The sequence below is a fragment of the Sorex araneus genome, chromosome 2, assembly GCF_027595985.1.
Source record: "Sorex araneus isolate mSorAra2 chromosome 2, mSorAra2.pri, whole genome shotgun sequence".
In the NCBI taxonomy this organism is placed as follows: Eukaryota; Metazoa; Chordata; class Mammalia; order Eulipotyphla; family Soricidae; genus Sorex; species Sorex araneus.
Window position 1 is genome coordinate 162513541 of NC_073303.1, and position 14170 is coordinate 162527710.

At 35.5% G+C, this 14170-nt stretch overlaps 1 protein-coding gene across 1 annotated transcript in view; it reads right to left on the reverse strand.

Moving 5' to 3' along the window:
* Nucleotides 1–3557: 3557 nt before the first annotated feature.
* ARL6 (ADP ribosylation factor like GTPase 6) overlaps nucleotides 3558–14170 on the reverse strand; it is a 38317-nt gene continuing 27704 nt past the window's right edge. The window contains exons 8-9 of the mRNA XM_055128946.1: nucleotides 9449–9504; nucleotides 3558–4071 (exon numbers count right to left, since the gene is read on the reverse strand). Of these exons, the coding sequence (XP_054984921.1) occupies nucleotides 4046–4071; nucleotides 9449–9504 (82 nt within the window). The 3' untranslated portion in view covers nucleotides 3558–4045. The remainder of the gene's footprint in view (nucleotides 4072–9448; nucleotides 9505–14170) is intronic.

The following is a 14170-nucleotide window of genomic DNA, read 5'->3' on the forward strand; positions in this document are numbered from 1 at the left end:
ATGGTGCTAGGGGCAGTTCATAGGTGTGATCGCCAGGCTCCTGGAAGAACAGGTAGATGGGGGAAGGTAGCCCATTCCCAACTCCGTGTCAATGGAGATTTTGGTCACAAAACCCATGTACCTGAGTTTTTCAAGAGATTCATTCCTGAATGAGGCTCGTCCAGAGCCTGTGGAGTCCAGCTGTGATCATGATGGCGACCGGAGTCTGGCAACTTTAACATTTCTTAACACTACCACTGGACCTTGACGCACATCCTCTGTTGTTCTGGAACCAAGAGTGATCTAGGCATTCCCCTTTAAACCATTGCATTTCCTCATCCAGTTACTCTCAATGCCACATATAAGTGATAGCATCCTGTGTTTATCTTTATTTTTTCTGGCTTACTTAACACGGTATCTTCCAGTTCCATCAATGTTGCAGCCAATTGCATGATTTCATTATTCCTTACAGCTGTGTAGTATTCTACTGTTCATAAATACCACTTTTATTTGTAGTCACTAAAATGCATATTCACAAACTAAATATGTCTTACCACATACATATCAAGACTATCATCATACCCTAAAAAACTGTGTTTAAAAAAAATCATTGGAAAATCTGAAGTTCAAGCCAGATGCATGGGAAAACTGTTCTGTTAGATTTTCCTTTAAAATATTTCATTGCTGGTTGCAGAATCTGCCTCAGCTGTTGCCAAAGACAAGGAAGGCTGTGGCTTTGAATTTATTGGGCAATAAAGGAGTCTGACATTTTAGTCACTTGCATTTCTTTGTTTTTAATAAAATTATCTAAAAAATTCCAATTTGTTCTATTCCATTTTGGGATAATCTTTAAGTTTTTGAGAAGCCTTGTAGAGGTTAAGGGAGCAGATAAACCCAGGACTCTTCACTTATCTGTAATATGACCTTAGGCAAGTTACTTAAACTTTTCTTGCTTTACTTTCATCATCTGAGCAGGATCATATATGACATCATCTGTAACAGTAGAGTGTTTCATGAAGTGCCAGATGGATAAAAATAATTTTTGACTATGTGATCTGTGGCTTATTTGTTGCTTTCTCATTGTTGATGTTTATTTATTTTTTCAAATTCATAACTCTTAAAAAATGTAAAATTATGAATACTTAAGGCCGTAAGTAAACAGAATGCAGTATGCTGACCATTGGTCTACATCACTGTGTCTACATAACAGAGATAATTGCTTATACCTCACAGAGCTGTTATTAGGATGAAATAAATATATTGATAAGTGCTTTGAAAGTACCAAGTACAAAGCAAAAGCTATACAAAGCTTTTATATTATTATTACTACTAGACTACTAAATTTATAACCAAATTTTCAAAAACTTATTACTAAATGATATGGCATCCTAGGACAACTAAGGTCCAATTTATTCCCACAAATCTTTAAAAGACAATTGAGAGTAGGAATATGTATAGCCTGTAAATTTCACTTGGAGATTATGAAAAGAGGGAAAGTCAGTATTTCTCTTCCTTCTCAACATTTGATTAGGCATATATTACTGTAGTTTGTGGCATACTAATTTAATATTAACATAATTAAATTACCTTTCTTGAGTGATTTATATTGAGATTAAAATCAAGATAGCACTAAAAGCCCTAAAACAAGTCAAAAACAGAAAACAGTAGCTCCTTATTTCTGACCCTTCCATGTCTCTTCCCTGTGATAATTCTCAGTTCTTTTATAGCTTCTCTTATGGCATAAGATCTCTATATTTCTAGTATCTGTAATATTATATTCTCTGAATTATCTATTTTAAGTAGACTGTTTTGGTTTTCACTATGACCATTTATTAGGTCTGTGAATTTCACTAAATAATTTTTAAACCTGTTTCCTTCCCTATAAAAAGCATAAACATTTGAATGTACTGCAGAGCATTAGTATGAAGATTAAAAGAGACAAAATTTCATATGTGTGATGTCCTGCTCAAGGTAATGACCATCTAGTGATAGAAATGATTATTGAGGTGTCAGAGAACACAGTGGGTACAGCATTTGTCTTGCACACATTCAGTCCAGGCTTGATACCTGGCACGCCATATGGTCCCAGGAGTGATTCCTGAGTGCAGAGGCAGGACTAAGACCTGAGAACAACGAGTTGTGGCTCCAAGACAAAAAAAAAAAAAAAAGTGAAAAAAAAAAAAGCAAGCAAGGATTCTTGCTATTTTTATTTTAGATATTTTTGTCTGTTTCTTCTTTGACCAAAACTGGTTGTGTTCAGTATTTACTCCTTTTCTGTGCTCAGAGAGCCTTCCAAGTGGGGCTGGAGGAACCAAATGCAGAGGTGAGGACTGAACCCAGGCTGACTGCATGTGAGGCAAGCACCTGACCCATTATACTATTTCTCTGCTCTGCAAGATGAGGATAGAAATGATCTTAAACATTTCTTCCTTCACCTTCCTAGAATAGTTACAACACACCATTTTTTGTTAAATCATATAGTCACATTTAGTATTTTTACCACTGGTCATTTGCATATCTGAGGAAATCCTAGGTTGATTCTGATTCTTTTTTTTTTTTTTTTGCTTTTGTCGGGTCACACCCAGCGATGCTCAGGGGTTACTCCTGGCTCTGCACTCAGGAATTACTCCTAGTGGTGGCTGGAGGACCATAGAGGATGCCGGGGATTGAATCTAGGTTGTCCGCATGCAAGGCAAACGCCTTACCCACTCTACTATTGCTCCGGCCCCTTGATTCTGATTCTTGCTCTGTCTGCATAAGAACAATTTATGATAGCCTGGCAAGCTAACTAAAATGCTGGACACTGGAATATTTTTTTAACTTTCAATCTACCCAATTCACAACTGCAAGAATTTCTGAAAGATAAGAAACCGGTGTATAGATGTTTTACTCTAGTTTTAAAACTAATTCAAATTGAGTTAAATCTCTAGGAAATGTGACACTACTGCAGTAATTACAATGTTTATTACTTACCTTCTATTATTATTTTCAGATTCATGTTTAAGACTGTAGTGTAATATAAATTTCTTCATAAACAATATATTTTAAGATTGGCATCATGTTCTATACAGTTTCTATTCTAGTTCACAATTATAAGCAGTCTTTTATGAAAAATAGCACTATTGGCATAAAGTGGACTCCTGAGATATCTACATTTCTAAAGAACATTTATGTAACAGAGTATATATGATTAGAAAAAAAGCCAATTTGATGGAACACAAGCTATTTTAACAGTATTATTAAAAAATGGAATTTTGAAAAAATAAGAAATACAGTAAGTTATTAAAGCATTGTGTCTTATAACCCCTAAAGATATATTTTCACTCAGCTAATGAATTAATATCAAATAGATAAAAAACGTTCTCATATTCTCCCTCATTAAAAGGAATATATCTTATTTACATTGTGTCATAATGTTTAGGATAAGAAGTTGTTGGCTTAAATGTATTTCAATACATATTCACTGGGTAAATAATTTCAGCCTGACAATCTCAGATAATTTTCAAGTGCTAACAGTAAGATGATAAATATTTGATTTAAATGGCATTACTGCTTTTGACATAAACAAATTACACTGGTACATTTAATATTTTATTGATGGTCACATATGTGAAAATTTAATATATATTATTTACCCAGAGTTCTTTATAAATATTGAAAGTTCCTTTTTATAAGCATAATCATCTTGTAAAATCTTAGATGCTAAATGTTTAAAGGCAATTTGAAAAATAAAATGTATAAAATATATGACAAATTATTATGATATGATACTTTATAACTTTGACTTAAATATTCTAATTACAATCAAACATTGATTTTTATCAAGAAGCTGATAAGTCTGTGGAGATCTCCAGTAGACAATTTTAGTTTTTATATAATAAATGGTCAGATTAGCATATGGGAAATTCTATGTTCATAAAAAAAACTTCAGAATACATAAACGCAAACAGAAGATTATAAAGTATTCTTAAATGCACAAATTCTTTTAAAAAATATAAATATATTTAGTTTGCCTCAAATATACTCCTCGGAGTGAAAATTGTTGAGGTTTCCAAACACTATCTTTTCATGTCTTCACAGCCTGGATCTGATCTAATAACAAAAAACAAACAAAAAGTTATCAGTCTCCATATGGCAAAAATCTATTTTTTAAAGTAATCCAAGACATATCTGTAAGAAGTCAATAGGATCCATTGCATGTCTTTTTTTTTTAAACATTACAATTTCAGACTATAGTTTCTTAAATTTCTGTTCAATTTTTATCTGAACACATAGAGTTATTTAGTTCTATAATGTCTGTACTAAAATTATCAGTCTTTTGTTTCATCTCCTCTTTTCCTTATAGAAAACTAGGTCTTCCCTTTTAGGGATTGCTTATGTCAAAATAATACTTTTTATTATTAAGTCTTTATTAGTTCCTTTAATGTAATTGTGAAGCCTCAGCTCTCACATAGAAATCTTCATAAATTTTTATAGTTCTCCCAATCTCCTAACACAATAATGTAATTATCAATATGCCAAGCCATGTGTTATTCCCTGGCTACTTTTTCTTTCCACATTTTATTATTCCTTGAGTTAATGATGGCTCCTCACCCACAAATCTACCTGGTCTACTTAATTTTTTTAAAAAATGTATTTAACTCATTTGTTCATTCCTACAACTTCCACCATGCATAAACAAAGCTCATTATACAGTGTATCAATTTCAGTTTCTTGAAGGCTTCCCCTAGAGTCTTTCAAACTTCCTGTGCTTGCTTAGAGCTATTTCCCATAAGGGATCTTTCATTATCATTCTAGGATATCCCTAAATACTTTCTATTTCAATCAACACACTTAAAACTTTTTATGTTCATAATGTTTTGGTCCTCAAAAGCATAGTGCTCCTTTGCCATCTACTTATTTATTTGAGTGAATACTCTAAAGCTGAATGGACGTTCAAGATGTCCATGAGGCTAATCAAATGTGATCTTCATCATAGTTCTTCTTGGAAGGACATTTCCTATGGAGATTTTTAATGTTAACACCTTCATGTCTTTTCTCCTAGAATGGTCTGATTTCTCAAAGATAAAGCTCCCTATCTCTTGCCCAATTACTGGCACTGTTTTCTGAGAGATATAGGAAAAGAAAAAAAGAGTCATAATATTCACTAGAAAACATCCAGTTACTTCTCATTTTCAGTTTTATACTGTCACAAACAGATGTATTTTGGCAATCTCCATCACAGTTTCGTTTATTTTGGAGAAGAATGTCTAAGTACATTCTCTTTTCAGTCCTACTTGATCCTTATTTTCAATTTTCATCCAACTATGGAGGAAATTTTATGGAAGGAATCTGTTATTAGGATACTTGCTAGTTTTTCTGGCACTAGACTTAATTCCAGCTTTCTTAGTTCTGTTAAATCATTCAACATTCATCATATAGCCAACTTCCAAAATTTGATTTCCATATTTTCACTTGCATTCTTTTTGCCTTTGCAGATTAATGTCTTTCTGCAAAATTTCCTTTGTTGTTAATGAGGTCTGAGGAGCAGAAATAATTGTGTTTAATACTTTTGCATAACTACAATTTTTCCCTTGTGGTATAAGGGACCAAGGCCAGGGCATCATATATGCAAAGCATGTGTTCTACAACTGAGCTACTTTCCCAGACTCCCAATTTTTCATTGGAACATACATATATGTATAGTTTATAAAACTCACATTAAAACCTGAAGTCTTAACTTTTTGTGCATATGAGATAAACATTCCATCAGTCGTGTAAGGACATTTTATTTTACAAATACTGCTTTTTAAAGCTTTAAAACAAGGAAACAATTTATGCCTTGGCAATAACTTTTCTATAGTTTCTGATGATTTGAAAAAAATACCTCAGCCTCTTCTTTTTTTGAGACTATAATACATAGGTAATTAATGACAATCTTCCTTAAAGAAAATGGAATAATAGCACAAGAGCACAAAAATGTACCAGTTAATATTTAATTCTCAATTTTCAACCTTGAAATTTCAAAGGATTAAATCAGGTCAAAATAATTCACAGTCCTTCTTTAACATGTTAGTAATTTCATGATCCTGGAAGCAAAATAAACAGATATAAGCACATGGGGATTTTTCACATGTGAAAAATCTTTAACAGCTAAATTTACATAAAATATTTTGGGTAATAAGAGTTATATGTATAGACTGATCTCCTATATTTACTGTTATAAAAATAGGTCTTGATATCTACAAATTGAACCAGAATCTTCAAATTGTAAATTATATAGGAAACATCAACCCATTTGAAAACAAACAGAACCACTTTTAAAAGTATGTATGGTTTTATTTCCTTTTGTTATAAACAGATCACTTAGATAAGGAGGTCAACTTAGCATTAAGTACTTTCCTATGCTCTGTACTTAAATTTAATTTCATATCATCGGTATAATTTTGGACGTTACAAAATTTTTTAAATGAGAAAAGTTATCTTCACAGTATAAGGTGAATTATTTAGTTATCAATGAATTAAATCTGTTTGTGTTGACTTAAGGAGACTTAAAAGTCCTAGTGCTTTTTACTACTATTTCATGATATTAAGATAAAATGGGGATACTAGATATTACTACTTATCTTGCAGAGAGCTGTTCCAAAGGTTAGAGGAAATAATATGGAATTATAAATGTAGAAAAGTATTTGTAACAAAGTAAATAAATAAGAACAACTTGAAAAGTAAGATGCAAAGAAAAAGTTTGAGAAAAAAATTAGGTGGACAATTAAGTTGGTGAGTATCACTATGATGTTGAGTCATTACTGACACCTAGTGGCATCGTTGTTACAGGAGGCTAAAAAAATAAAAGGGGGCAAGAACTATAAATTTCAGGTCCAGATGACTATCAACCAGCCTATTTTCTGCAAGTACTGTGCTTTGAATTACTTTATAATGAACTAGAGTTTCCACCCATTTTATTTTCACTGACAGAAATGGTAAGCACTTATAAAAAATAAGCAAGATTGGAAAATACACACTTCAAAAATGTTTTATTGTAAGCTGTTTTATGTGGGAATTTGTCGCATAATTTTGGCTACTTTTTCACCACATTCTAAACCTCTGGTCATAGCAGTGAGTAGCTTACACTCTGATGATTTTAATTGACTCTAGATTTAGAAAGACTAAAACCCATTTTGCAAAACAGATAAAATTAAGCATAAAGGAGATGTATGTGTGCAAGTATCCATCTATCTAAAATTGCTAACTTAGCCAGCTTTTAACATTATGACTCTAATTATGAAAAATTCCTGAACTTAGAACTCATTTTTCTTGTCAAACTATGAAATTACCTATAGCATGATAAACAAGAAGACTCCAGTTCATTTTAGACCAATTTAATCTTTTTTGAGTTAAAGGTAAAAAAAATGAGAAAGAATACTGCATTAGCTCACAGGAAAATCCTACCAGTTCTGAAAAACTGCTTTTTTAGTAGAAAATCACAACTATATTTTACTTAATTGAAATTGTTAAAGATGTCTAAGATGTTCTTTGAGGTTTAGTGATAAATGCTATCCTAGCTACAGAAATACAATATAGAAAAAGAAAAAAATGTATCTGTTAACTAAAAAGCCATATTTTACCAATAACTCGTACAAATGTTAAACTACATTTATGTTCAATAGTTTCAATAAGAGTAATAGTTAATCTCCTTATCTATAGGCAAGTAGGCTACTGATAGATCCACCACAACAAATGCTATCCCTTGTATTATTGCCAGCATGCATAAGAGGGAAAAAAAATCAGACATAACTGGCATTACAAGGTTAAGTATAGAAGAAATAACAATTTATGGCCACATAATTATGACTAGAATTTAAATATTCTACTGTTCTTTGTTCAGGGATGGGAGATTCCTACTGAAATGAACCTTAGTTGTTCTACTCACAACTAGAAATATTTTGACCTGACACTCGGATGCTCGATCGAATTAGAAAGGCCAGGGGAACTCAGTTTCAATCACATCTATTGCTCTTTTGGATCACTGTCTGTGCTTTCTTTTTTGTGGGGTGGGCATGGGAGGGGAAGCACACTTGGCAGTGCTTAAGACTTACTCCTGGCTCTGTGCTCAGGAATGTGCTTGGGGCAGAAGATATATCTTATCTCCTATTAGAGCAATATAGTATCAACTTATGATAGCTCTTAAGTGACTAACAACAGAACTGCAAGTAAAAAAATCAATAGTAGAATTTATACTAGATGAGTATTAAAGTTGTATAAACAGTATGTAAGAATGGGGACCACAGGGCCCAGCAAATATGGCTCAGTGGCTTAAAGGCTTCTAAAACATTTTCCACTTTCAGTCTCTTATTTTTTGTTTTTTTTGGGCCACACCTGTAGTACTCAGGGCTTTCTTCTGGCTCTGCACTCAGAGATCACTCCAAGTGGGTGCTGGGGATTGAATCTGGGTCAGCTACATGCAAGGCAATTAGCTTGTGTCTTGCCCATTGTACTATCTCTCTAGCCATCACAATCCCTTTTAGTGCAAGAAATGCAACATGGGCCAGCACAGTCAGATACATGTTAGATTTGTTATGGAATTATTTAATTTTTGATCACTGTGAGTTCAGGAACCATTTGTTGTTGTCAAACTTTCCTTCATATTCAGTATGTGACCATCATAACCACAAGTATTGGAAGCTAGGCCTTAAAGCACTTGCCTGGTACTGAGTACAAGCGCTGAGTCTAGCCCAACAGCTCAATTGTTAGGGGTCTCCAAGGAAAAATGGGCCAGAAGACAGATCAACGGCTTAGGAAGTACTCAGGGCAAACATGTGTCCCTGAGTTTAATTCTTGGTGGTGTTGTATATACCCAAAGGATCCTGACCGTCCTATGATCTGGGATACCCTAATAGGGGTCCAAAAAAAAAAATTGAAGCAATATATGATGTAAAGCATATCTTTAGAGATATGTGTCATTAAAACATTTTTCCCTCAGGGCTGGAATAATAATACAGTGAGTAGGGAATTCGCCTTACATGTGGCTAACCAGGGTTCGACCCCAGGCACTCCAGATGGTCTCCCAAGTGACCAGAAGTGATCCCTAAGCACAGAGCCAGGAGAAATTCCCAAGCACACCTGGGTATGACAGAAGAAAACAAGCAAAAAACTCCACTTTTTTTGTTAATGACAATAAGGTCTAAAATGTGTCACAAATGACAACCGTGCTTCTATTTCTAGAGCTGATAGAAGTCTGTGGCCATAAATTAAAAATACCTTCTAAAGTTGTATATGGATGTTAACTGTAATGGTGCACAGAAAAACCCTTTAGAAAAACATAACAGAAATAAACATAGATACTTACTGCATTGTTTTTTCTGTGAGCAGAAAGAAATGCAAACAAAAGGAAAAAGGCAATGATATAATAAAAATAAAAATGTAAAAAGGAAACAAAAATATGAGTGGAAAGGAAATTACGGCTGAAGATGCACAGTATTTTGTGATGTACCTTGAAGCCAGTCTACACCTTCTTGCAATCCTTCTCCTTTTAAGGCATCACTGGCACTGAAATATAAACCATACGAAATACAGTTTCATTGATCATATTATTATAAGGGCTAACCACTAGCATTGCCATAAGGCAATTTAACATATTCTAGCAAGATACTTCTGAGTGAAACTGGTCAAGCACTGAAAGTAAATAGGAAATCAAAGTTTGAGTGCTCAGAAGACATGGCAAAATTATTGATAATTTTATAAGATATTTGGAAAAGTATAGCAATAAATATTATTGTTCAAGAAATGTTATTTAACTTGTCTTTAAGAAAACATGTACTGAATAATCTGTACTGTGGTGGAAAAGTTTACTAGAGTCTAACCTATTCTGTCCAACTCTTAACAACTCAATAGCATTTACTGGAAATGCGTGACTTAGATTTTAAGTTAGCCAGAGGATAATGCAACTTTATAAAGGAAGTAGATATCTACAGGAGTATCATATTACTATAACCTTACTAAAACATCAGAATAAAAAAATTTCAGTAGATTTCAATCGTAGTTTTCTACTTATCAATGCCAGAAACCTTCTTCAGGGGGAATATTATCACTGAGTTTATATACACTAACTGTGAGAATTACATATTGAAGTGTATATATATGTGTGTCTGTGTCTGTGTATTCATACATATGTTTATACATAAATACCTAAACCAGGCTATATTATTATCTTTCCAGTCTTAGAAAAGTAAATAAAAATATCAGGCATATTTTATAATTGACTAGGATTAAAATAATTAAAATAATAATTTATTGAGGACTCTGTGTGTTTGAACCATCTTTTTTCAAAGATGCAGACTGAGTTTCTCATAAAATGTTACCTACTTATTGCCTGTCAAAATGTAATCATATTATGGCTATGAATATAAATTATTGTATTTTCTGAAAGGTCCGGGTTCCTTTTCTATTATGCAGAGGCATGATTGGAAAATGTACTAAGTCAGGGCTTTAGAGATAATGTAGGAGAGAGGGCATTTATCTTGTGTTCTGCCAACCCTAATTTGGTACCTGGCATTGCATGTGGTTCTCAGAGCACAGTCGAGGTCACTCCTGAGCACAGAGCCAGGAGCGGCCCATGAGCACTGCTGAGTTCCCAAACTGAACTCCCCAAGTCCTGAATGTACTAAGTCACCTAAAAGAGTTAAGACGACTAATCAAAACAAATTACTTCTAAGGAATTTTCCATTAGACTAAGACTACGAATTATAATGCTTTTAAAGACAAAAACAAAGATCAAGAGATACACAATTATTTGAAGCAAATCATGATTATTCATAGAAACAGCAAAACAGAAACGCCAAGTGTTGCCCTAGAGACCTCCAGTGAGTGAGTGCTCCAGTGGCCCTGGATACTCCTGATACCAAGGTCCAGCTCGGAACAAAGTATCACCAATCACCAGGAGGGGGCCCTCAGGCCCCTAAGCAAAAAGGAAAAAAAAAAAAAAGATCACTATACTAATATATATTTTTTTTTTGCTTTTTTTCAGGGGGTCACACCCGGAGATGCTCAGGGGTTACTCCTGGCTCTGCACTCAGGAATTACCCATGGCAGTGCTCAGGGGACTATGGGATGCTGGGAATCGAACCCAGGCCGGCTGCGTGCAAGGCAAATGCCCTACCTGCTGTGCTATTGTTCCAGCCCCACTATACTGATTTTATCATCTATCAAAAGTCCTATGTAATAGAATGATGAAACTCCTCCCATTTGAGAAAAATTATCCATTAAAAAATAAAGGAAAATTATCCTATTAAAAACCTAGCATCTGCTCTCTGCCGAGATGTGATCCCAGGAGCTGCACGTGTGCGGCCCCACCGCAGCTGCACGAGCATGATTCCAGAGGCCAGCTAAACTACTTTTGATATTGGCAGCTCCCTGCAGAATGTCTCCAGACTGAGAACTAAGCCGAGGCCCCATGCCTGCCCAGGAGGGGAAAGGTTTCTGTTTCTCTCTGTCTCTCTGTCTCTCTCTCTCTTTCCTTGCCTGTGGGGGGGAAGGGCGTGGTGACCGCCATATTATGAGGTCTACAGATGAGAGTTACAAGCTTGCAATGATCCAATTTCTGGAAGAAATTTCCCTGGATTTAATTGCTAAAATACAGAAATCCAAATCTCGTATCTCTTCACAGCAGGTCTAACTCTAGTGGGGAACTCCTAACAATAATAGTGAGTTTTTTGTTGAATGTAACCAAATATTGAATGTAACCAAAGCAAAGAGAAAGTAAAGTGAAATCTATCAGTTACACAGGCAGGGGGGGGGGGGTAGGGGATGGCAGGTATACCGGAGTTTTTTGGGTGATGGAATATGTAAACTGGTGAAGGGATGGTTGTTTCAGCATTGTATAACTGAAAATTAAGCCTGAAAGCATTGTTATTTTCCACATGGTGATTCAAAAAAACAAAACAAAACAAACCTAGCATCATTTTCCCAAAAATTCACAGATGTTTGAATTATACCTCTCCTCTCAAGTAAACCATCAGACCAGTACCTACAATAAAAGTCAGTTTTTACCAGGGACTGGAGAGAGCACATAGGAGATACAGCTCTTGCCTGGCACACAGCTGACCCCAAGCATCGCCCATGATTCCTAAGAACAGCCAAGAGTAAGGAGGAAGCATGGAACAGCAGTGAGTGTGCGAGGCCTCCAGACCAAATTCTTCAACAAAGCCTCCGAGGCCCTGTGTGAAATACCCCTGGTTATTTCTCAGGAGCCTCATCACTTATAATTCTCCACTAGAGATCCCTGCTTCAGTAGCCCGGAACACCCCTCACACACTGTGCTCCGCGGTCGTTCCCAATAGCGCTGGAGGAGCAGCTGGCTGGGCAAGTGATGCCAGGGACTGCAGCCGAGTCTGCAGTGTGCAAGACCAGGAGCTGAACTCTCTTACTAGCTCCTCTGGTCCATACCAGACAGACTTTTATCCAAAAGTCCTTTCACTGCCTGGCTTCTCTATCATTAACATTAATTTTATTTCACAAATTGAGTAAACTATTTCTTCCTCCCTCCTTTCCCCTTCCTTCCCTTACTCTCTTCCTTCCCGTATCCACAGTACTCAGGGACTATCTGGAGCTCTGTGCCCAGGGTGTGCTCTTAATAGGGCTGAGGGGGCCACAGGGTGCCAGGCGTCTGAACCAGGGCGTCCTGCATGCAGTGCCTGCAATCTTGTTTGCTGTATTGTCTCTCTGGTCCTATTTTATTTTTCTTCATCCTCCCTGCTGACAGTTTAAACATGTATGCATCAAAATCATTATCTATCTCCCTCAAAAGATAGTGTGGGAGGTACATATATATACATATACAGTTATGCTATTTACTTATCTATACACACACACATATATATATATACACATATTGATATATTTCATTAAAGGTCTAATCAGAACATAGCACTGCAGCACTGTCATCCTGTTGTTCATCAATTTGCTCAAGCGGGCACCAGTAACATCTCCATTGTGAGAATTCTTGTTACTGTTTCTGACATATCGAGTAAGCCACAGGTAGCCTACCAGGACTTGCCGTGTGGGTGGGATACTCTCGGTAGCTTACTGGGCTCTCTGAGAGGGACAGGGGAATCGAACCTGGGTTGGCCATGTGCAAGGCAAACACCCTACCCGCTGTGCTATCGCTCCAGTCCAATCAGAGAACATACAGGAAAAAAATACTACAATAAGACCCTGAAAATCAGAAGTCTATATGCTTAGTACAATGGTTTAAAGGAACCATAAAATTTTTCTTTGATTTTCACGACTGTACTTTTCAAGAAAGATATTTTATTCTTATTGGTTTTTGGCAGTGCTCAGGGCTTACTTCTGGCTCTGTGCTCAGGTATCACTCTGGTGTGTGTGTGACTCTGTGTGTGTGTGTGAGTGTGTGTGTGTATGTGTGTGTATGTGGAGGGAGGGACCATTTGGGGTATCAGGGATGATCCAACCAGGGTTGGTCATACGCAAGGCAAGCATCTTGGCTACTGTACAATCTCTCTCACCCCTATATACATTTATTTTTAAATCTTTGTAACTCTAAGCATTAGCTTGTATCTGTCAAACTAGAAAGAATAAATATGGGTTTTTTAAAAACTGGTAACATGCCTTAAAAATCTGTCATAAAAGTAAATAAAATGGAGAAACGAAACATGAATTACAACTTAGATATGTTCAGTTTGAAATAAAGAGAAGTCAAAATTATACACAAGTCTGACAGAAATATTTGGTATTTTCCTTATATATGTAAAAAACAGTAAAAATATACAACAGCATCCCACCCACTTTCATTTGGAAGGGGAGAGGTCATAGCCAGCTCTGCTCAGGTGGATTCCTGGTGCCTGGAGAACACATAAGGTGCTAGGTCTCTACATACAGAGCGGGCCCTGAGGAACAACCTGGCCCACCAGAGACTCCTTTACCTTCTTTATAAAGGAAAACTAGAAGCATCTTATAGCAATGAGGGTGGGAAGGTAGAAAGGAGCTTATAATAATATGTAATATAACACTTCGATCATCTTTGTTGAAATAATTTGGTATAAATGTACACTGGAATTAAATATATTAGTAAGCACCTTTTCCAAATAATGTTTAATAATCCCAAATTATTTAAGAGTCAACCATATTAATGCGTCCAAGTAGATTAATATTTTCATTTATATGTATTTATCTAAGTAAATACTGTATACCATTTAAG